Source organism: Scyliorhinus canicula, chromosome 16 (assembly GCF_902713615.1).
Source record: "Scyliorhinus canicula chromosome 16, sScyCan1.1, whole genome shotgun sequence".
Classification (NCBI taxonomy): domain Eukaryota; kingdom Metazoa; phylum Chordata; class Chondrichthyes; order Carcharhiniformes; family Scyliorhinidae; genus Scyliorhinus; species Scyliorhinus canicula.
The window spans coordinates 92,145,471-92,170,959 of NC_052161.1; the positions used below are offsets into that span (position 1 = coordinate 92,145,471).

At 50.4% G+C, this 25,489-nt stretch overlaps 1 protein-coding gene across 1 annotated transcript in view; it reads right to left on the bottom strand.

Moving 5' to 3' along the window:
* Nucleotides 1-25,489, bottom strand: part of LOC119951033 (alpha-2-macroglobulin-like) — a 226,915-nt gene that overhangs the window by 177,982 nt on the left and 23,444 nt on the right. Inside the window, exons 2-6 of the mRNA XM_038774067.1 lie at nt 23,894-24,077; nt 8,853-9,021; nt 7,221-7,273; nt 5,505-5,525; nt 4,738-4,903 (exon numbers count right to left, since the gene is read on the bottom strand). Of these exons, the coding sequence (XP_038629995.1) occupies nt 4,738-4,903; nt 5,505-5,525; nt 7,221-7,273; nt 8,853-9,021; nt 23,894-24,077 (593 nt within the window). The remainder of the gene's footprint in view (nt 1-4,737; nt 4,904-5,504; nt 5,526-7,220; nt 7,274-8,852; nt 9,022-23,893; nt 24,078-25,489) is intronic.

Genomic DNA, 25,489 nt, shown 5'->3' on the forward strand with positions numbered 1-25,489 from the left:
GCTGCAGAGCTTGTCCCGGTCACAGTTGGGCATTGCCGAGACGCTGCAGAGCTTGTCCCGGTCACAGTTGGGCATTGCCGAGACGCTGCAGAGCTTGTCCCGGTCACTGGGGTATGTGTCCCAGTCACTGATGATCATCACCGAGAGCGTCGACACTGTGGTGCAGGAATTGGGGAATCGCCAAGGTGGCAGAGTCAGATGATGCAGGGTCAACCGGGGTTCAAGCTAGCTGCCCCTCCATCCCCAGGTGGACCCCAGGGCCCTATGGTCACCGACCGGGAGGAGGGGGGCACTGAGTGCCAATCCGGACCTGTGCCATGGGGCAGCGACGGCGACCATCAACTCCCCTGAGTTCCACCCCTCTGATGACGCTGTGTCTTGAGGTCAGCACAAGCACAGGGCGGCATAGCTGTGAATGTGTCGTCAACTAGTGAGCCTTGACCCACCGGCCCCAGAGCTACCAGAGGATGCCCGACGGGATGAGGTAAGCAGCTCGCTGCCTCCACCTCAAATGTGCATCCTGGCAGACATCAAGACATAGTTGTAGAGCTAGGAGGGCAAAGCACGGCGAGGCTCACTGAGGATACGGGGGTCGGGATGGGGGGGGAGGGGGGGGTGGGGGAGATGGGAGGAGGTAGGGGTTGAGGGAGAGTGTCGAGGGAGGGGTTGGAGGTGGCACCATCGGGACAGTGGGGACCTGTATTGAACCATAAACACCCTTGTGCACAGCCAATAGGATACCTTTCTTCCGCAATCAATGCATCTCCGCGTGCAGGTGGTGGGTGTAAGCGAGCACTCAGCAGACAGTCAGGGGTCAGACGATAGCATAGATTGAGGAGCACCAGCGCTTAGCTCTCTATGATTTATCATCAGCCCCTCATGCCCTCAACAGTGACCCGCTGACGGTGCAGACACAGTCCCAGCAACCTGGACAGATGTGACACATACCTTGGGAGGGTGGAAGATGGGGCTGGTGGGTGGGTAAGCTTGCAACGACGGACCAGGCCACTTCCTCGGAAAAGTGGGAGAGTATAAAGACCTTCCTGGCTCTCCGGGCTTGCTGGACCCTCACCGCTACCGCCTGTCCTGCAGCCTCCGGCTGGGCCTCAAGTTCTACCCCGGCTTCGTCCTCCAGTCCCTGCTTGATGACGCTTCCTCATCATCCATGTCCTCCTTGTCCTCATCTCCCACCTCCTCCTCGGAGGTGGCCACATGTTCCTCGTCACCAAACTCCAGCTTATAGCCCCGCTGCTGTACCAGGTTATGTAGGACATAACAGACCACAACAAAGTGGGCGAACCTCCAGGAGGTGTACAGCAGGGCACCACCGGAGTGGTCAATGCAGAGGAACAGGACCTTGAGGAGTCCGATGCACCACCCAATGACAGCTTGGGTGGCTACATGGGCCTCATTGCACCACGTCTCCACTTCGGTCTCCGGCCTCCGAACTGGCATCATTACCAGGTCCTCAGCTGATACCCCTTACCCCCAAGAGTCAACAACCCACCCTGGGGTCTTCCTCGTAGAGGACTGGGATGTCCGACTGCACCAGGATGTAGCTGTCGTGCACATTCCCCTGGAAGTGTGTGCACACGTACATGATCTTCATGTGGTGGTTGCATGCGAGCTGTATGTTGAGGGAGTGGAACTCCTTTCTGTTCACGTGGGACACCCCCAGATGGCCCGCTGAGCACAAGGCGACATGCATGGCATCTATTACCCCGAGACCTGGGCATCCCTGAAATGGCGGAGAATACTGCAGCCTGGGCATCTCGCTGATCCTGATATATATCAAAAACAATGTAGTATTCCGCCTGGGCTTACAGGGCGTTCGTGAACTGCTGGATGCACCTGTGGGTTGTGGCCTATGAGATGCCACACAGGTCCCCGCTGGAGGCCTGGAACGATCCTGAGGTGTAAACGTTCAGGGCTGCGGTGACCTTGACGGTCGCTGGGAGCGGATGTCCACCTCCTCCATGTGGTGCTAAGACATGACACAGGTGTTGCACCGTCTTCTTGTTGAGGCGGAGCCTCCTGCGGCACGCGCTGTCCATCATCTGTTCCAAAGACCAGTGACGCCTGTAGACCCTGAGCCGTCACAGGACCCCCCCCTGGGGCCCTCCCTGGCCTGATGGACGACCGGGTCCTCAGGGTGTGGGATGGGGACTGGGACATGGGCCGCCGCCGCCTGAGCATCTGCAGATGCTGCCATTGCCACTTTCTCCAGTGTATGGCCACATTGCGTGGCAGCAGCATCACTAGGGCACGTTCCCGGTCCAAAATCCCTGCCATAACATTCAATATCCGTAAGGCATTGAGAGAGGGTGTTAGGCTGACAAACAGCAATGGCTCCCACCCCGGGACCCTCCATTCCCCCATTGATCACCCCCCCCCCCTTCATGCCCCACACCCAGAACGCCCTCCCCACGCACACCCAGCTGCAGCGGGCCCCCCTCACCCAACCCCAGACCCTGTACCCCGGATACATATGCATAACGTCAACCAGACCAGGCCCACCCACCGCCACCCTTTCATGGCAGCCCACCCTTAGCCGAATGTCCTCAACCCCCCGCTGAGCACTGGGGTGGCAAGCCCAGCACCCCTAGACTCTTTGCCTATGAGCAAAAATGGCTACTCACCTCCTCTGCTCCTCACAAAAGCCCTTCCTCCAGGTTCACATTTTTCAAAAGGAGCACTAATCAGCGTCAGCGTGAGCACTTGCCGGGGAGGCTGCTGAATGACGGAAGGCCATTGGATAATGGGTGACACCCGTTAATTGTATGGAAATAGGGCTTTAATGGCGGTAATTGGTTTCTTGCCACGCTAGGGCAAGATCCTGATTTGGCCTATGGGAACCGGCAGGTTGCATCGAAAACTGTTTGGTGCCCAGCGCAGTTCTCTTTTTCGACGTCTTCCGCTATTCACCGGCTTCATTTCGCTTGAGCGAGGGTGTAGCGAGGCCGTAAGATCACGCCCCATATCTGTAATCTCCTTCAGCACCTACGAACATATTAACTCTAAACTACTTCAGACCCTATACTGCGCCTATCTCTGTAACCTTCTCCTACACCCCTCTCTTCCTCTGTAACTCCCTCCGGGCCCCACACACCTCCTTATCTCTGGAAACTTCTTTAGCCCTTACAACTCTCTCTATCTCTGCAACATCCACCAGCCCCTACAACCTCCCCATACAGTACCCTCCTCCAGCCCTTAAAACCCCCCCATCTCTGTAACATCCTCCAGCACCTCCAACCCTCCCCATACTGTAACCTCCTCCAGCCCTTACAGCCCTCCCTATGTCTTTAACCCCCTCCAAAGCCCTACACCCCTCCCTATCTCTGTAACCTCCTCCAGCTCCTGCAACCGTTCCTGTCTCAGTAACTCCTCCAGCCCCTCCAACTCTCCTTATCTCTGCAACTGCCTCCAGTTGCTTCAACCCTCCATCTCTGTAACCTCCTCCAGCACCAATAAATCTCACTGGGTGGGATTCCCTCAGCCCGGGGCCGGGCCAGAGAATCCTCGCGACTGGCGCAAATAGAGCCATGCCACCCTGACGCCGACACGCGATTCTCCGCAGAGCGGGGAATTGGCGCCGGCGTGGTTGGCGCGGCGCCGGTCGGGGGCCGCTTTACGCGGCCGGCCTGCTGATTCATGGCCTAGGATGGGCCGAGCAGCCATCGTAAAAAAGCCGACTCCCACCAGCGCCATCCACACCTGCTCTCAGCCGGCGGGAACTTGGCGTGGAAGGGTCCGGGGGGCGGTCTGTGGGGGGGGTGGGGGGTCCAACCCCAGGGGGGGGGGGGCCTCCGATGTGGTCGCCCGCGATCGGGGCCCATTGGTTGGCGGGCCGGCCTCTCTGGCTGGGGGCATCGTTTCTTCTGCGCCGCCTCTGTAGCCCTGCGCATGTTGCGTCGCGGTGGCGCATTGAAGGAAGCCACTGCACATGTGCACGTTGGCGCCAGTGCCACTGCGCATGTGCGGATCCTGCGGTGCCCAGTTGACGCCGGGATCAGCAGCTGAAGTGTTCCAGTGCCGTGCTGGTCACCTGTAGGGGCCAGAATTGCTGATCCTGAGGCTGTGTTGATGCCGTCAAGAAACGCAATGGGGTTTCCGACGGCGTCAACACTTAGCCTCAGGATCACAGAATCCCATCCCCTGTCTCTGTCAACTCCTCCAGTCCCTACAACCCTCTCTCTCTCATTGCAACCTCCTCCAACACCGACAACCCTCTCTGTCTCTGTAATCTCCTCTAGTCCCTACATCCCTCTTCATGTTTGCGTGGGTCTCAACCCCAAAACATAAAGATGTGCAGGGTAGGTGGATATACCATTCTAAGGTGCAGCATGGTAGCACAAGTGGATAGCACGGTGGCTTCACTACGCCAGGGTCCCAGATTTGATTCCCCGCTGGGTCACTGTCGGTCCAGAGTCTGCACGTTCTCCCCGTGTCTGCGTGCCCTTCCTCCGGGTGCTCCGGTTTCCTCCCACAGGTTAGGTGGATTGGCCATGATAAATTGCCCTGAGTGGCCAAAAAGGTTCGGAGGGGTTATTGGGTTTGCGGTGATAGGGTGGAGGTGAGGGCTTGAGTGGGTCGGTGCAGACACGATGGGCTGAGTGGTTACCTTCTGCACTGCATGTTCTATGTTCTAAATTGCCCCTTAACTGGAAAAGAAAATTGTGCATTTCAAATTTATTTTAAAAAATCCATCCACATGTCCATATCAAGCAATTTCCATACCATATTCCTGCACACTGAAGTCATGATCCCGTTTTCCCCTGTTCTTAAGCACTTCAATTCGGTACGTTCCGTGTGTCGGTTCCAGCAACAGGTCAAATGTCAGGTCTGCAATTCCCTGTCTGGGCTCCACATCCCTCCACCTTCGAATCCGATTGCTTTCTGGGTCCTGTCACAGACATTCAACTTATATTTTGTGTCTGTCTTCACAGCAGACATTTTAAATTACAAATCAGATATACAACATAACTGTGGGACCAGCGCATCTACAGGCTCCCCTCCATCTACCCGACTAATTACATCCGCATAAATCGAAGGAATCTGCCAAACAGACTTTCCCTTCAGTGAACACTTGTTGATTTGACCTGATCACACATTACTTTTCTCAGCGCATTGTTAGAAATACTTTCAGAATAGATTCCAGCATTTTCCTGACTGACTGATGTCAGTCTAACTGGCTCATCATTCCCTGTTTACTACCCCTCATTTCCTGAGAAACATTGGTACATTTGCCAACTCCCTAACTGCTAGGAATGTTCCGGAATGAAAGGAAATCATGGCTAGCATATTCACTATCTCGACAGCGCTCTCCTTGAGAACTCTCAGGGTTGCAGCTCCTGGGGATTAATGTCCGAGGCGAGGAAATGATGGAAAAGGTCAAGGGGCTAATATCGAACCAATCCTGTGCCTTGAACTGCAGGCCCGTCCAGCTGGCTTGAGGGTTTGACTAGAGTTGACATTGGGGTGTTGAGTTGGAGATTTATACTCACCCACACAGTGACGAGAGGATACTGGGAAAGAGAGAGAGAGAAAACAGGAGCACTGGTTAATGAGGAAGATCATTAAATGTCCAAACAAAGAAACAAATCACACTGGTCCTGAGCACAGGATACAGTGGGGAGGCAGAGGTGGGGGCGGGGAAGGTTGGTGAAAGAAGGGTGGATGGGGAAAGGCCGTCAGATGTATGGATGATTGGATAGATACATAAATTGAGGGAGGGATGAATGGAGGGTTGGACAAATGGATGGATAGACAGATGATTCAATAGAGCGAAAGATGGATGGACGGATGATTTGACGGACGGAAAAGTCGATGGATGGATGGACCGGATTACAGATGATTCGGTGAATGGATGGACAGATGGATGGATGAAGAGGTGGACAATTCAATGGTCTATTTGACAGACGGACGGATGGATGGATAATTCGATGAATGGATGGACGAAGAGGTGGACAATTCAATGGACTATTTGACGCACGGAGGGACGATTTGACTGATGGATGATTTGACAGATGGATGGATGATTTGACGGATGGACGGATGGACGATTTGGCGGATGGATGGACGATTTGACGGATGGATGGATGGATGGGCGAATGGATGGATGGAGGGGTGGATAATTCAATGGACGATTCAGCAGACAGATGGACGGACAGATGGATGGACGGATGGAGGAATGCAGGGAGGGGCAGATGATTCAATGGAGAGATGGATGAATGGATGGACGGATAGACAGACAGATGGATGGACAAATCGTGTGAGGATGGGATGGATGCAGACACAAATTAAGGGATGGAGGGGTGGAGAAAGGGAAGGAGGAAGGGCAGATGGATGGACAGATCAACAGATTAATGGACAATTCGATAGATGGACAAATTGAGAGATGGATGGACAGATGGATAGAAGGATGGACAGATGGTAGAAGGGATGGCCAGATTGATGGAGGGCTGGACGGATTGTTTGTGGGATAGACAATTGAATGGAGGGATGGATGGAGGAATGGATTGAGAGATAGTCAGATGGAAGGACTGGGGATGGAGCAATATATTGAGAGATGGACAGATGGAAGTACAGGGGATGGAAGAATGGATTGAGTGATGGACAGATGGGAGGACTGGGGATGGAGGAATGGATTGAGTGATGGACAGATGGAAAGACTAGGGATGGAGGAATAGATTGAGAGGTGGACAGATGGGAGGACTGGGGATGGAGGAATGGATTGAGAGATGGACAGATGGATGGACTGGGGGGTGGAGGGACAAATATTTGGATGGATTGATGGATGGTCAGATGGATAGAGGGATGGATGGCTGAATAAATTAATGGATGGAGGTGGATGGATGGAGAGATCGACAGACAAATGGAGTGAGGAATGGAGGAACTAATGGAGAGATGGATAAAGGGATGAATGGAGAGTTTGTTGCATGGGTTCAGAGATGGGTTGAAAGATAGGTGGAGGAAGGAAGGAGGGATGGTGAGAGAGATGGGTGGAATGATGAATGCATAGATGGAAACACGGATGGAGGGATAGGTGGGGTGACGAATGAAGAGATAGACGGACAGATGGAGAAATTGACAAATGGACGGATAGAGGTGTGGATGTAATGATGAATGGAGAGACAGAGGGTTGGATGGAGAGATTAATGGATGGAGTGACGAGTGGGGACAGGGATAGATGAAGGGATTGACAGATGGATGTTTCTCACCTTTTCCTGAATGGGGATGAAGTCTTCATTCAAGGTCACAATCCTGAACTTAACTGAATGACAAAGGAAGATGCACATTAAGATCAAAATCCCTGAGATCATCTCCATCCTCACCTATCGGAGATCATAATCCAGAGCCCAGAACAACAGATCTAGATGCATTAATTCTCCCTGGACACACACTCTGATCATTCTCCGGCTCCTCAAATTCCATTGATGCCCTCCGCCCAGACCCCAGGGGAAAGGTGTTCCAGATTTTCTCTCCTCACCGGCATGGTTCTCATGTTCCACTTGACCACAGTTGGGAGAGGCAGAAAGGGAATGGGAAGTGGCAAAGACTTGGTTTTCAGACAAGGATAAGGCCATTATTTATTACCCATCGCTAATTGCCCCTTCAGAAGGTTGTGGTGAGCCATTATCTTGAACCACTACAGTCCCAGGTGGTGAAGGTTCACCCACAGGGCTGGGTGACATGTATAGAAATTGTTATATGTTAGATTTTATATTTGCGGCAGTATTATTATTTAAAACCCAGGTTTAAAATACATACAGGCAGTGTACATTCTAAAGCTAAAATTAAGTCATAAAAGATAGGGTAACCACGGTTTCTAACCATTTACTTGCTGACAGAAAGATTGGTAATGGGATGTGGTTTTGACTGCTGGAGATTCCCTGGACTGTTGAGAATTTATGAGGGATGTTGTTTAGACCTAGCTAAGCAGGCCATGGGATATACATGATGTAATTAACGTGAGGAGCCAGGTCTGTCAGTAGATTTGCAGCCTGCTATAAGATTTTAAGTTGAACAGAAATTTTCCATATAATTTGAGTCTCACAAGACAGAAGGATTTTCATTTTGTTACTGAAAATGTCTCACTCTCTCCATAGGTTTGCACCGAGATGCAAGTAATCCTGATTGTTCACTTTATTTATAAGTGCCATTTGAACTGTATTGGTTTGCTAAATTGGAGTTAGTAGCAGATATAAATAATAAGTTAAAGTTTTTCTTTCATACTGGCTTGTGCCTTGTAGATGGTGGAAAGGAATTGGGGGAGTCAGAAGGTAAGTGTTATAACCTGCTTGCTTACCACTGGCTGGGGACTAATGGCAATCCCACAATCCTTACAGAGTATGAGCTTCCCCATGAGGAGAGCGGAGAAATCATTACCAGAATCCCTGCATAAATAGAGCTGGCCAGTACGGAACCAGCTAGAGAGGAGTGAGCAGCAAGAGATTACTGCTGCTGCTGTTGTGTATATATATGTAATTGTAAATAAATGGTATTTCTTCCTATTCTACAAACTCGTGCTCGATTCTTTGTGGCCCTCACATAAGTGAGTTACTTTTGTACTTACTCTCTCCAGCCTCTGTCTTGCACTTGTAGCCATAATATTTATATGACTGGGTTCTATTCAGTTTCTAGTCAATGCTAACCCCAAGGATGTTGCTATTGAGGGATTCAGCAATGGCACTGAACAGGAGGAGGGGAGACCCTCTCTTATTGGGTGAGATAACAAAACTGGGATCTTTTCTAGTGACGGACCTTATCCTGATTAGTAGAAGGGTCTCCTCAATGAACACAGTGCACAAACTCACTTCCAGTTAGACCTATCTCACAGGCTCCAGGCTTACCTGTCTGACCAGGTTTATAAACAGCTTTGTCAGTCTGGATGAATGTCAGCGAATCGTATCTCTTCAAAACCACCTTCTTTGTCTCATTGATGGAAATGTTTCCTCCTGATCCTCTCACAGTGACCGCTAGGAAGACGACATAGTTTGTGCTCAACTCCTTCTCTTCAATCTGCAGAGTAAACACATACCATATCATTTCAACATTAGAGAAGAGGAGCGGGAGGAAGCCATTCAGTCCCTCTTGAGCCTTTATGCAGGGACAGGAGAGGCCATTCAGCCCCTCTCAATCCTGTTACACGGAAACAGGAGGAGGCCATTCAGTCCTTCAGCCTTTTATACAGGAACAGGAGGAGGTCCATTCAGCCCCTCTGAAGTCTATAACATGTCTGTTACAAAAAAAGGAGGCCGTTCAGCCCTTCTCAAACCTGTAAAACAGCAATAGGAGGAGGCCCATTCAGCCCCTCTCCAGCCTGTGACATGTAATAAATAACCAACACCCATTGCCCCTCCCGCCTTACCCCCTCCCATCCAGCCTTTCCCATTTTAATGCTCTTAACCCCTCCTTCCCACCCCCCACCTCCCCTCCCCCCCCCCCCCCCGCCTTCCCCCCACCTTTCACTGACTCCTCAATCTTCCTTAAAGAAGTCAATGGCCAGTATTTAAAAACTCTACAGCCAGCCTGAACGAGTGCGCCACTACAGTAACTGACTTCATTAGTAAGTGTGTAGCAGACTGTGTGCCAAAGAAGCAAATCCGCCTGTTTCCCAACCGGAAACCCTGGATGAACAGGGATATCCACTGCTTGCTGAAGTCTAGGTCTGAGGCGTTCAGGTCAGGCGACCTGACCTATATAAGAAAGCCAGATATGATCTAAAGAAATCCATCAAAGATGCCAAAAGACAGTACCAGACCAAGCTCGAGTCCTAGGCTAGCCATGGGGACCCCCGCCGTCTATGGCAAGGTCTGCAAGACAAAACGGGCTACAAGATGAAGGTATGTAAAATCGCCGGCTCCAATGCACCTCTCCCTGATGAGCTCAGTGCATTCTATGCACACTTTGAGCGAGAGGTCAGAGAGAGTGAGCCCTCCACCCCAGAAGCCTCGGATGAACTTGCATCTGAGATCATTACTGCAGATGTCAGAGCAGCCTTCTCGAAGGTCAACCCACGGAAAGCCACTGGCCCGGATGGAGTACCCGGACAGGCACTCAGGTCTTGCGCAGATCAGCTGGCGAGGGTATTCGCAGACATCTTCAACCTCTCTTTACAACAATCTGAGGTCCCTTTCTTCTTCAAGACGACCATCATCCCTGGACCAAAAAAAAGCCAAGCAGCGTGCCTTAAAGACTATCGTCCAGTGGCTCTGACATCCATCATCATGAAGTGCTTTGAAAGGTTAGTCATGGCACAAATCAACTCGAGCCTCCCGGATTGCCTTGATCCACTACAGTTCACCTACCGCTGCAACAGGTCCACAGCAGACGCCATCTCCATGGCCCTGCACTCTACCCTGGAACACTTAAATAACAAAGACACCTATGCCAGACTCCTATTTATCGACGACAGCTCAGCCTTCAACACCAGTATTCCTATGAAACTGATCTCCAAACTCCATGGCATTGCCCTCTGTGACTGGATCCTGAACTTTCTTTTTTTTAAACCCAGCCATGTCACTAACCCAGGTCTCTACCTCGGGGGCGTCGAGTCTCCGGGCTACCAAGGAGGCAAAAGCCAAGACGTTGGCCTCTTTCGCCCCCTGAACTCCGGGATCTTCCGACACTCCAAAGATTGCTACCTCTGGACTCGGTGCCACCCAAGTTTTTACCACCATGGACATTGCCGTAGCAAAACCCTGCCAAAACCCTCTAAGCTTTTGGCATGCCCACAACATGTGGACATGATGTGCTGGGCTTCCCGCGCACCTCACACACCTATCCTCTCCCCCGAAAAACTTGATCATCCTAGCCACTGTCATGTGTGCCCGGTGGACTACCTTAAATTGTATCAAGCTAAGCCTGGCATCCACCCATAGACCCGCCTCTATCTCTCCTAGTTCGTCCTCCCACTTGCCCTTAAGCTCCGCCACCGGAGTTTCCTCAGCCTCCGAAAGCTCCTGGTAAATATCCGATACCTTCCCCTCTTCCACCCAGATACTGGAGACTACTCTATCCTGTATGTCCTGTAGCGGCTGCAGCGGAAAGGCCAGCACCTGTTTTCTCAGGAAGTCACGCGCCTGCAAATTCCTAAAACCATTCCCTGCTGGCAATGTAAATTTATCCTCCAAAGCTTTCAAGCTGGGAAAGCTCCCATCTATAAATAGATCCCCCATCCTTCTAATACCTGCCCTCTGCCAACTCCAGAACCCGCCATCTAGTCTACCCAGTACAAACCTGTGGTTGTTATAAATCGGGGTCCAAATCGATGCTCCCTCCACTCTCTTATATCTCCTCCATTGCCCCCAGATCCTCAAAGCCGCCACTACCACCGGACTTGTGGAGTATCGGGCTGGCGAGAATGGCAGAGGTGCCATTACCAAAGCTCCCAGACTGGTGTCTTTACATTACGCCGTCTCCATCTGTTCCCATGCCGACCCCTCCCCCACTACCCACTTCCTGATCATGGCTATATTAGCCGCCCAGTAGTAATTGCAGCGGTTCGGCAGAGCCAACACACCCTCCCCCCGACTGCGCTCCAGCCTGGATTGCAAACATCCCGCTTTCCCCCATGTTCAATTTATACCCCGAAAAATTGCCAAATTCCCCCAAGATTCGAATTACTTCCCCATCCCCTCCAATGGATCCAAAATGTACAAGAGCAGGTCATCTGCGTAGAGCGAGACCCGGTGCTCCATGCCCCCCCCCCCACTGAACCAGCCTTTTCCAGTTCCTAGAGGCTCTTAAGGCCATGACCAATGGCTCCATTGCCAGTGCAAACAGAAACAGGGAGAGGGGGCACCCTTGCCTCATCCCTCGCTATAGTTGAAAATACCCCGACCTCAGTCGGTTCGTACGCACACTTGCTACTGGTGCCTGATAGAGTAACCGCACCCAGTCAATAAAGCCCTCACCAAACCCAAACCTTTCCAGTGCCTCCCACAGGTAATTCCACTCTACCCAATCAAAAGGCTTCTCCACATCCATCGCTACCACCACCTCCACTCCTCTTCTTCTGAGGGCATCATAATAACATTTAGGAGCCTTCGAACATTGGCCTTGAGTTGCCTGCCCTTAACAAATCCCATCTGGTCCTCCCCTATCACCCCGGGACACAGTCCTCTTTCCTTGTGGCCAGTATTTTAGCCAGCAGTTTGGCATCCACATTCAGTCGAGAAATCGGCTTGTATGACCCGCATTGCTCCGGATCCTTCTCCCGTTTCAAGATCAATGAAATCGAGACCTGCGACATTGTTGGGGGGAGGACTCCCTTCTCTCTTGCTTTGTTAAATGTCCTCACCAGCAGTGGGCTCAATATCTCTGAAAACTTGTTACCCGGGGGCCTTGCCCGACTGCATGCCCTCCAGCCCCTTGATTATTTCCTCAATCTCAATTGGGGATCCCAGCCCCTCCACCAGGACTCATATAATTTACTATAAAAGTCCTTAAACACCTCGTTCACCCCCGCTGGGTCCAGGACAGTATTACCGTCTCTACTATTTACTTTACCTATCTCCCTGGCTGCCTCTCTTTTCCTGAGTTGGTGCGCCAACATTCTGCTTGCCTTTTCCCCGTACTCATAGGTCACCCCCCCCCCCCCCCCCCCCCCTTGCCTTCCTCAACTGTTCCACTGCTTTTCCTGTGGTAAACAGCCCAAACTCCACCTGTAACCTCCGCCGCTCCCTCAGTAGCCCTGCGGCCGGTGCCTCCGAGTATCTCCTATCCACCTGGAGTATGTCCTCCACTAATCTATCCCTCTCAGCCCGTTCCACCTTTTCTCTGTGGGCCCGCATCGAGATTAATTCCCCTCTAACTACTGCCTTCAAAGCGTCCCAGGTCGTTTCCAGGTAGTTCTGGATGGAATTGTTAACCCGCCCACAGACCGGCTCGTCCACTAGCAATCCCACATTCAGTCTCCACAGTGGGCGTTGCCCTCTCTCCACGCTAACCCATAGATCCACCCAGTGCGGGGCATGATCCGTCACTGCAATTACAGTATCCACCACCCCCTCGGTATTAGCGCCCTGCTCAGAACAAAAAAGTCAATGTGAGAATATACCTTGTGGACATGTGAAAAAAGGAAAACTCCTTCGTCCTCGGACGTGCAAACCTCCATGGGCTATCCACCCCCCCCATCTGTTCCATAAAATCTTCAATTACTTTGCCGCAACCGGCCTCCTCCCTGTCCTGGTCCAATTCCGGATCAATGACTGTGTTGAAGTCCCCTCCCCTGATCAGGTTATGTGACTCTAAGTCTGGGATCTTACCTAACACCCGCCTCTTAAACTCCACGTCGTTCCAATTCGGAGCATATATGTTCACAAGTACCACTCGCACCCCCTCCAGCTTTCCACTCACCATTATGTACCTATCCCCCTTCTCTGACATGATTCTCCCTGCCTCAAATGCCACTCGTTTGCTGATCAAGATCGCTACCCCCTGGTCTTTGAGTCCAGTCCTGAGTGGAACACTTGGCTAACCCACCCCTTCCTCAATCTCGTCTGGTCTGTAACCTTTAGGTGTGTCTCTTGTAGCATTGCAACGTCCACCTTCAATTCCCTCAAATGTGCGAACACGCAAACCTTCTTGACCGGCCCATTTAGTCATCTCACGTTCCATGTGATCAGCCTGGACGGGGGGGCTTCCAAACCCCCCCCCCCCCCCCCCCCCCCCACCCGCCCCACCCCGCCGACTAGCCATCACCCATTTTAGGCCAGCCTCGAGCTCGGGCCCTCCACTTCCGCGAGCCCCCACTCGGGCTGTTGCTGTTCCTAACCTCCCATTTGTCCCCTAGTAACAGTTCCTCCCCTGTCAGCCAAGCAGCTCCCCCCCCCCCTCCGCCCCTAGCAACGACACTAAAAAACCAATCCCCCAAATCAAGCTCCAGCTAAACACCTGTCCACCACCCGCCACTGCGCTTCCGAGAGTCAGCTGACCCATGCTGACTCGATAGCTCCCACCCCTGGCACCAAGCAGTCTGTCTCCCTATTGTACTCTCCTCTCTCACCGCCCCCCCCCCCCCCACCCCCACCACATGAATAAACATTTTAAACGGATCACATTCCCCAGTAAACAAACAACAGAAATAAAAGACAGTGAAGAAACAATCACTTTGGAAAAAAACGGTCACCCAAAAAGTAGAATTAAATTCAAAGACCATCCCCCCCCTCTAACAAGGTCCCTGCAAGACAGATTAACCTTTTACCATAGGTACACATAGATCTACTTAAAGTTTTACAATCCAGCACCACAAATCGCTGCCACAGTACTTCTCCAAGGCTTCAGTGTCTTTTAATTCGTCTCCAGCTGCATTTCTTTAATAAAGGTCCCTACTTCGTCTGGCGTTTCAAAGTAGAAATCCTGTTCCTCATATATGACCCACAGGTGGGCTGGGTACAGCACCCCGAACTTCACCACCTTCTTAAAGAGGGTCGTTTTTGCCCGATTTAACCCAGCTCGCCTCTTGGCCAAATCCGCTTCCAGGTCCTGCTAAATGCGCAACTCACAGTTCTCCCATTTGCTGCTCCGTTCTTTCTTGGCCCACCGCAAAATGTGTTCCTTGTCCAAGAAACGGGAAAACATACCACCAATGCCCTCGGCGGCTCGTTCGCTTTGGGCTTCTTCGCGAGGGCTCTGTGCGCTCTGTCCAATTACGTGGGCCAAGGGAACGCCCCAGCCCCCATCAACTTCTCCAACATGTCCGTCACATACGCCCTTGCATCCAATCCCTCACTGCCTTCAGGGAGGCCAACAATTCTGAGATTCTGCCTCCTGGGCCTATTCTCCAGGTCCTTCAGCTTCTGCTGCATTCTTTTCTGGTGGTCGTTTATCATCCCCACCTTGCTTTCCAGCACGGTTATATACTCCTCATCCTCGGACAACTTTTGTTCGACTTCCTGGATCGCTCTCCCGTGGGTTTCCTGATTCTGAACCATTTGATCAATCGAAGCCTTAATCGAGTCCAGCGTGTCCTTCTTCAGCTTGGCGAAGCAATCCTCGACAAACTTCACCAGCTGCTCTGTCGACCACTGTGCCGTCTCCCCACGGCCCTTGCTCTCTGCCATGCTGTCCCATGTTACCAGCTCTGTTTGCGTCTCCCTTTCGGACTTTGTCGTCTCACCTGGCCACTTCTGGTCCAATTCTCCATACACCGGAGGGGGATTTCTTCTCACTGTCTCACTCTTCACTGGTTTATCCCATAAAATCCGAAAAAAACCGGGGGGAAAAGATCCAAAAGTCCGTTACAGGCGGGAGCTATCAAATGTGCGACCTACCCCTCCATGGCCACCACCGGAAGTCAGCTGGATCCTGAACTTTCTAACCCACAGGCCACAATCAGTAAGGATAGGCAACAACACCTCCTCTACGATCATCCTCAACACCGGTGCCCCACAAGGCTGTGTCCTCAGCCCCCCTACTATACTCCTTATACACCTATGACTGTGTGGCCAAATTCCCCTCCAACTCGATTTTCAAATTTGCTGATGACACCACCGTAGTGGGTCAGTTTTCAAACAATAACAAGACAGGGTACAGGAATGAGATAGAGAATCTGGTGAACTGGTGCGATGACAATAATCTCTCCCTCAATGTCAACAAAACGAAGGAGATTGTCATCGACTTCAGGAAGCGTAGTGGAGAACATGCCCCTATCTACATCAATGGGGTGGAGATGCCGGCGTTGGACTGGGGTGGGCACAGTAAGAAGTCTTAAAATACCACGTTGAAGTCCAACATGTTTGTTTCAAACACTAGCTTTCGGAGCACTGCTCCTTCCTCAGGTTAATGAAGAGGTATGTTCCAGAAACATATATATAGAGAAATTCAAAGATGCCAGACAATGCTTAGAATGCGAGCATTTGCAGGTTATTAAATCTTTACAGATCCAGAGATAGGGGTAACCCCAGTTAAAGAGATGTGAATTGTCTCAAGCCAGGACAGTTGGTAGGATTTCGCAAGCCCAGGCCAGATGGTGGGGGATGAATGTAATGCGACATGAATCCCAGGTCCTGGTTGGGAACAAATGGGAACAAAGTAGAAATGGTCGAGAGCTTCATGTTTTTAAGTGTACAGATCACCAACAACCTGTCCTGGTCCCCCCATGCCGACACTATAGTTAAGAAAGCCCACCAACGACTCTACTTTCTCAGAAGACAAAGGAAATTTGGCATGTCAGCTGCGACTCTTACCAACTTCTACAGATGCACCATAGAAAGCATTCTGTCTGGTTGTATCACAGCTTGATATGGAGCCTGCTCTGCCCAAGACCGCATGAAACTACAAAAGGTCCTGAATGTAGCCCAGTCCATCACGCAAACCAGCCTCCCATCCATTGACTCTATCTATAATTCCCGCTGCCTCAGAAAGGCAGCCTGCATAATTAAGGACACCACGCACCCCGGACATACTCTCTTCCACCTTCTTCCGTCAGGAAAAAGATACCAAAGTTTGAGGTTACGTACCAATTGACTCAAGAACAGCTTCTTCCCTACTGCCATCAGACTTTTGAATGGACCTACCTCGTATTAAGTTGATCTTTTCACTACACCTTGCTATAACTGCAACATTATATTCTGCAGTCTCTCCTTCCTTCCCTATGTATGGTATGCATTGTTTGTACAGCATGCAAGAAACAATACTTTTCACTGTATATTACTACATGTGACATTAATAAATCAAATCAAATTGAATCAATGAACGGCTTCCACCTTCGAGCGAACCAATCTACCTCCTCAGGATGAACTTGACATTCTCCAGCCTCAGGATTTCCACCAGGTTGCTCACCCACACCTCCGCATTCGGTGCACTGAGTCCTTCCATCCAAGTAAGACCAGTCAAGGAGGTAAAGTCCAAGGCATAGGCCTTTCTGATCCTCTGGACTCCAGGGTCTTCTGATACCCCGAATATCGCTACCTCTGGACTCAGGACCAACTTCACCCCCAGCACCTCGGACATTGCGTCTGCAAATCTCTGCCAGAACTATACCTGCGGGAAGTGCACCCAACTCCAGCTCCTCAGGGACCGTGTTAGGGAACTGGACCTGGAGCTGGATGAACTTCAGATCATCTGGGAGGCAGAGGGGGATATCGAGAAGAGTTACAGGAGGTAACCACACCCAAGGTACTGGACAAGAGTAGCTGGGTTACAGTCAGGGGAAAGAAAACTAACATGCAGACAGTGCAGGGGTCCCTCGTGGCCGTTCCCCTTCCAAACAAGTATACTGTTTTGGATGCTGTTGGGGGGGATGACCTACCGGGGGAAGGCCCTAGCGGCCAAGTCTCTGGCACTGAGTCTGGCTCTGGGGCTCAGAAGGGAAGGGGGGGAGAATAGAAAAGCAATAGTAATAGGAGATTCAATGGTGAGGGGAATAGATAGGAGATTCTGTGGTCGCGAGCGACACTCCCAGAAGGTATGTTGCCTCCCGGGTGCCAGGGCCAGGGATGTCTCGGATCGTGTCTTCAGGATCTTGAAGGGGTGAGCAGCCAGAAGTCGTGGTGCACATTGGTACCAACGACATAGGTAGGAAAAGGGGGTGGAGGTAATAAACAAGTTTAGGGAGTTAGGCTGGAAGTTAAAGGCCAGGACAGACATAGTTGTCATCTCTGGTTTGTTGCCGGTGCCACGTGATAGCGAGGCTAGGAATAGGGAGAGAGTGCAGTTGAACACGTGGCTGCAGGAATGGTGTAGGAGGGAGGGCTTCAGGTATTTGGATAATTGGAGCGCGTTCTGGGGAAGGTGAGACCTGTACAAACAGGATGGGTTGCACCTGAACCAGAGGAGCACCAATATCCTGGGAGGGAGGTTTTCTAGTAGTCTTCGGGAGCGTTTAAACGAATTTGGCAAGGGAATGGGAACCGGGCTTGTAGTCCAGCAACTAAGGTAGCCGATATTCAGGACGGCAAAGCGTGTAGTGACGCAGTGGGGAAGGTAACACTGACAAAGGAAAGTACTTGCAGGCAAAGAGATGGGTTGAAGTGTGTATACTTCAATGCAAGAAGCATCAGGAATAAGGTGGGTGAACGTAAGGCATGGATCGTTACTTGGGACTACGATGTGGTGGCCATCACGGACTTGGATAGAAGAGGGGCAGAAATGGTTGTTGGAGGTCCCTGGTTATAGATGTTTCAACAAGATTAGGGAGGATGGTAAAAGAGGTGGGGAGGGGGTGGCATTGCTAATTAGAAATAGTATAACAGCTGCAGAAAGGCAGTTCGAGGAGGTTCTGCCTACTGAGGTAGTATGGGTTGAAGTCAGAAATAGGAAAGGAGCAGTCACCTTGTTGGGAGTTTTCTATAGGCCCCCCAATAGCAGCAGAGAATTGGAGGAACAGATTGGGAAACAGATTTTGGAAAGGTGCAGAAGTCACAGGGTAGTAGTCATGGGTGACCTCAACTTCCCAAACATTGAGTGGAAGCTCTTTAGATCAAATAGTTTGGATGGAATGATGGTTGTGCAATGTGTCCAGGAAGATTTTCTAACACAGTATATAGATTGTCCGACCAGAGGGGAGGCCATATTGGATTTGGTACTTGGTAATGAACCAGGGCAGGTGATAGATTTGTTAATGGGGGAGCATTTTGGAGGTAGTGACCACAATTCTGTGACTTTCACTTTAGTAATGGAGAGGGATAGGTGCGTGCAACAGGGCAAGGTTTACAATTGGGGGAAGGGTAAATACGATGCTGTCAGACAGGAATTGAAGTGCATAAGTTGGGAACATAGGCTGTAAGGGAAGGACACGAGTGAAATGTGGAACTTGTTCAAGAACAGGTACTGCGTGTCTTTGATATGTATGTCCCTGTCAGGCAGGGAAGAGATGGTCGAGTGAGGGAACCATGGTTGACAAGAGAGGTTGAATGTCTTGTTAAGAGGAAGAAGGAGACTCGTGTAAGGCTGAGGAAACTAGGTTCAGACAGGGCGCTGGAGGGATACAAGATAGCCAGGAGGGAACTGAAGAAAGGGATTAGGAGAGCTAAGAGAGGGCATGAAAAATCTTTGGCGGGTAGGATCAAGGAAAACCCCAAGGCCTTTTACACATATGTGAGAAATATGAGAATGACAAGAGCGAGGGTAAAACATATAACATAGAAAAATACAGCACAGAACAGGCCCTTCGGCCCACGATGTTGTGCCGAACTTTTGTCCTAGTTTAATCATAGTGTCCAAAATTCTATGATAATCTAAGGGCAATTTATTATGGCCAATCCACCCAACCTGCACATCTTTGGACTGTGGGAGGAAACCGGAGCACCTGGAGGAAACCCACGCACACACGGGGAGGATGTGCAGACTCCACACAGACAGTGACCCAAGCCGGAATCGAACCTGAGACCCTGGTGCTATCCACAATGCTACCGTGCTGCTCTTAAGAACAAATTAATCTGCACTCCATTATTCTACCACAATCCATGTTCCTATCTAATAGCCGCTTGAAGGTCCCTAATATTTCCGACTCAACTACTTCCACAGGCAGTGCAATCCATGCTCCCGTCTCTGGGTAAAGAACCTACCTCTGACATCCCCCCTATATCTTCCACCATTCACCTTAAATTTATGTCCCCTTGTAATGGTTTGTTCCACCCGGGGAAAAAGTCTCTGACTGTCTACTCTATCTATTCCCCTGATCATCTTATAAACCTCTATCAAGTCGCCCCTCATCCTTCTCCGTTCTAATGAGAAAAGGCCTAGCACCCTCAACCTTTCCTCGTAAGACCTACTCTCCATTCCAGGCAAAATCCTGGTAAATCTCCTTTGCACCTTTTCCAAAGCTTCCACATCCTTCCTAAAATGAGGTGACCAGAACTGCACACAGTACTCCAAATGTGGCCTTACCAAGGTTTTGTACAGCTGCATCATCACCTCACGGCTCTTAAACTCAATCCCTCTGTTAATGAACGCTAGCACACCATAGGCCATCTTCAGCTCTATCCACTTGAGTGGCAACTTTCAAAGATCTATGAACAGAGACCCCAAGATCTCTCTGCTCCTCTACATTGCCAAAAACCCTACCGTTAACCCTGTATTCCGCATTCATATTTGTCCTTCCAAAATGGACAACCTCACACTTGTCAGGGTTAAACTCCATCTGCCACTTTTCAGCCCAGCTCTGCGTCCTATCTATGTCTCTTTGCAGCCGACAACAGCCCTCCTCACTATCCACAACTCCACCAATCTTCGTATCATCTGCAAATTTACTGACCCACCCTTCAACTCCCTCATCCAAGTCATTAATGAAAATCACAAACAGCAGAGGACCCAGAACTGATCCCTGTGGTACACCACTGGTAACTGGGCTCCAGGCTGAATATTTGCCATCCACCATCACTCTCTGACTTCTATTGGTTAGCCAGTTCGTTATCCAACTGGCCAAATTTCCCACTATCCCATGCCTCCTTACTTTCTGCATAAGCCTACCATGGGGAACCTTATCAAATGCCTTACTAAAATCCATGTACACTACATCCACTGCTTTACCTTCATCCACATGCTTGGTCACCTCCTCAAAGAAGTCAATAAGACTTGTGAGGCAAGACCTACCCCTCACAAATCCGTCCTGACTATCCCTAATCAATCAGATGCTCAGAAATCCTATCCCTCAGTACCCTTTCCATTACTTTGCCTACCACTAAAGTAAGACTAACTGGCCTGTAATTCCCAGGGTTATCCCTATTCCCTTTTTTGAACAGGAGCACAACATTCCCCACTCTCCAATCCCCTGGTACCACTCCTGTTGACAGGACGAAAAGATCATTGCCAACGGCTCTGCAATTTCATTTCTTGCTTCCCATAGAATCCTTGGATATATCCTGTCAGGCCAAGGGGACTTGTCTATCCTCAAGTTTTTCAAAACGCCCGACACATCTTACTTCCTTACAAGTATCTCCTCGAGCTTACCAGTCTGTTTCACACTGTCCTCTCCAACAATATGGCCCCTTTTGTTTGTAAATACTGAAGAAAAGTACTTGTTCAAGACCTCTACTATCTCTTCAGACTCAATACACAATCTCCCGCTACTGTCCTTGATCGGACCGAACAAAGACTTGCGTCACTGTCTGTGTGGAGTCTGCACATCCTCCTGTGTGTGCGTGGGTTTCCTCCGGGTGCTCCGGTTTCCTCCCAGATGTGCAGGTTGGGTGGATTTTCCATGATAAATTGCCCTTAGTGCCGAAAATTCTATGATCTATGATTAACCTAGGACAAAAGTTCGGCACAACATCGTGGGCTGAAGGGCCTGTTCTGTGCTGTATTTCTCTATGTTCTATGTTCTAGAACCTCTTTAACTTCGGTTGAGTCCCGGGTGCCAGGTGATCCAGTGAACTCATATTTAAATGAGAATTAAATGTATGGCAATTTAAATATGCTGATCTGGACCGTGTCCGGTAAGGGAAAGAAACAGATCGTGACATCTTGCGACATTCGTTGAATCTTACGAGATGTTTTGCGCATCGCAGATCTCACGAGAGGCCACTCGTGAGATTCAAGTCTCGTGCTAACATCAAGACGGCGCAAGGAGGCCCATGAATCGCGCCCAGGGATTGCGTTACAAAGCAAAATCCAACGGCTCCAGTCCTTCGGAATCTTCCTCACACAGTGAATGACATTAAAAGGGGAAGACTGCAGCCCGTCCTCTCTGCACAACAAGATCCCATGGGAAGATTCAACTGTGGCTACGGGAGGGTGGGAGTGGGTAAAGTGAGATGAAGATTTCTCAGCTTTACTTCTATTCCGTCGAGGGATGTTTGCGTCACTGGTCCAGGCTCAGCATTTATTAGCCATTCATAGAACATCGAACGATACAGCGCAGTACAGGCCCTTCGGCCCACGATGTTGCACCGACATGGGAAGTCAAAAACTAAAGGCCATCTAACCTACACTATGCCATTATCATCCATATGCTTATCCAATAAACTTTTAAATGCCCTCAATGTTGGCGAGTTCACTACTGTTGCAGGTAGGGAATTCCACGGCCTCATCACTCTTTGCGTAAAAAACCTACCTCTGACGTCTGTCCTATATCTATTACCCCTCAATTTAAGGCTATGTCCCCTCGTGCTAGCCACCTCCATCCGCGGGAGAAGGCTCTCACTGTCCACCCTATCTAACCCTCTGATCATTTTGTATGCCTCTATTAAGTCACCTCTTAACCTTCTTCTCTCTAACGAAAACAACCTCAAGTCCATCAGCCTTTCCTCATAAGATTTTCCCTCCATACCAGGCAACATCCTGGTAAATCTCCTCTGCACCCGTTCCAAAGCTTCCACGTCCTTCCTATAATGAGGTGACCAAAACTGTACGCAATACTCCAAATGCGGCCGTACCAGAGTTTTGTACAGCTGCAACATGACCTCGTGGCTCCGGAACTCAATCCCTCTACCAATAAAGGCCAACACACCATAGGCCTTCTTCACAACCCTATCAACCTGGGTGGCAACTTTCAGGGATCTATGTACATGGACACCGAGATCCCTCTGCTCATCCACACTACCAAGAATTTTACCATTAGCCAAATATTCCGCATTCCTGTTATTCTTTCCAAAGTGAATCACCTCACACTTCTCTACATTAAATTCCATTTGCCACCTCTCAGCCCAGCTCTGCAGCTTATCTATGTCCCTCTGTAACCTGCAACATCCTTCCACACTGTCTACAACTCCACCGACTTTAGTGTCGTCTGCAAATTTACTCACCCAACCTTCTGTGCCCTCCTCTAGGTCATTTATAAAAATGACAAACAGCAACGGCCCCAGAACAGATCCTTGTGGTACGCCACTCGTAACTGAACTCCATTCTGAACATTTGCCATCAACTACCACTCTCTGTCTTCTTTCAACTAGCCAATTTCTGATCCACATCTCTAAATCACCCTCAATCCCCAGCCTCCGTATTTTCTGCAATAGCCGACCGTGGGGAACCTTATCAAACGCTTTACTGAAATCCATATACACCACATCAACTGCTCTACCCTCGTCTACCTGTTCAGTTACCTTCTCAAAGAACTCGATAAGGTTTGTGAGGCATGACCTACCCTTCACAAAACCATGCTGACTATCCCTAATCATATTATTCCTATCTAGATGATTATAAATTGTATCTCCTATATTCCTATTGCCCCTTGAGAAAGTGATGCCGAGCCGCCATCTTGAACCCGCTGCAGTCCGTATGGTGAGTGACTGGGAGGGGAACCTGCAGCTGATGTTGTTCCCCATGTGTCCACTACCCCTTGTCCTTCAATATGGTACAGGTTGTGGCTTTGGAAGGTGCTGTCGAAGGTACCTTGCGGAGTCGCTGCAGTGCATCTTGCAGATGATACACACATGATTTACAGTGCAGGAGGAGGCCATTTGGCCCAACGAGTCTGCACCAGCCCTTGGAAAGAGTACCCCACCCAAGCCCATACCTCCAGTCTAACCAAACCTAACCCTAACCCACTGCTGCTACTGTGTGTCGGTGGTGGAGGGAGTGAACGTTTGTGGTTAGTGTGTCGATCAAGCAAGGCTGCTTTGTCCTGGATGGTGTTGATCTTCTTAAGTGTTGTTGTTGGTTTCAGTTCAGTTTGTGGTCAATGGTAATCCCCAGAATGTTGATCGTGGGGATTCAGTGATGATAATGCCGTTGAATGTCAAGGGGTTAGATTCTCTCTTATTGGAGATGGTCATTGCTTGGCACTTGTCTGCCAATAGGTTTGGGGACATGAAGAATCCAAAATGTCTGGGCGGGTGGTGGCATATTATTAAGGTGTTTGGGGGAATTGGTGGTTGAAGGATGACAATGCTGAGGAAGTCTAGAGTGTGAGAGTGATATGGATGGAGACACAGAGATTGGGTAAAAGGTATACTGAAGCATTAACAAGACACAAGCCCATGAAATGGTCGAGGTATCAGAGACTTACAGTGAAGTTGAAGCAATTATATCCTGTATTGGTCAGGAGCTCTTGCTGTAAGAGAGTACTGTTGGTCATTTCATTCTCAATGGTCAGTGTGAGGGGAGAGGACTCAGTGGCTGACAGGATCAGAACACAAACATTCTCCAGTGTATCTGTGCGTAACTCGGCAGGAATCAGAACCACATAGTGACTGGAAACAAAGGAGACACAATGTCAACAGCGGAATGGATCATAGAAAACAACCCACACCCCAAAAATGTGAAAATGATTCACACCCCCACCCCGCCAAAAACTGTGAGAATAATCCACATCCCCTGTCCCCAAACTGTGAGAATGATCCACATCCCCTGTCCCAAACTGAGAGAATGATCCACATCCCCTGTCCCAAACTGAGAATGATCCACATCCCCTGTCCCAAACTGAGAATGATCCACATCCCCTGTCCCAAACTGAGAGAATGATCCACATGCCCTGTCCCAAACTGTGAGAATGATCCACATCCCCTGTCCCCAAACTGTGAGAATGATCCACATCCCCTGTCCCAAACTGAGAGAATGATCCACATCCCCTGTCCCAAACTGAGAATGATCCACATCCCCTGTCCCAAATCGAGAATGATCCACATCCCCTGTCCCAAACTGTGAGAATGATCCACATCCGCTGTCCCAAATCGAGAATGATCCACATCCCCTGTCCCAAATCGAGAATGATCCACAACCTCTGTCCTCTGTATCAGCATAGCCAAGGCCTGGGGCATTCTGTGCAGGCGCTGGCCGAGGCCCAGGGTTGTCCTCTCACACTCAATGATGTCCCAGAGCCACGTGGAAATCGCAATGGAACTCATTAGCGTGGGCCAGGCTGGGAACGCTGGCGGCATTGCTCAGGAGCTGGCTGACGTGGCTCAGACACAGATGGAGGTGACCCAGTCCAAGAGGGAGATGACGCAGTCACTGGCTGATGTGACACACATCCAGAAGGTGGTGGTACAATCGCAGCGTGATGTGGTGCAGTCCCAAAGGGGGAAGATCCACTCCCTGTGCTCCATGGCTGCGAGCATGCAGACCCTGGTTGAGGCCAGTGTCAGGTTGTGGGGAGCCTCAGGGGATAGTGCCGCTTGCATCCTCATCCCATGGTGTAGCCCGGGAGCTATCGGGCATCCCGAGGGAGGAGGAGGAGGTGATGGAGTCCGTGCCGATGACTCCAGCAGGGGAGGTGCCGGAACACCGCAGTACCTCAGATTCCCCCCTCCTGTCTGGGGGCACCAAGCCACCTGGGACACGCGAGCAGCAGCCAGGCCCCTCCAGGCCCGGTCACCCCAGAAGATGCCCGCCAACAGGGACCCAGGTCGCAGGGCAGGAATCACAGCCTCCAGGTTTACCGACTCTACTCCTGTACTGTCTGGGGATCAACCTAGATGGAATGTTAGGGCCCATAAGACACCAGTTAAGTTGGCACAGGTTCAGGGCACAATTTAGTTCCAGGGGCTCGGGCAAAAACGTGTAAATATTTGTTCATGTTAAACACCTGTAACCACTACCTGCCTCGCTGCTCTGCCAGATGGATGTGAAGGGTGGGCTGGTGGGCTGCCCAGGGAGATGGTGC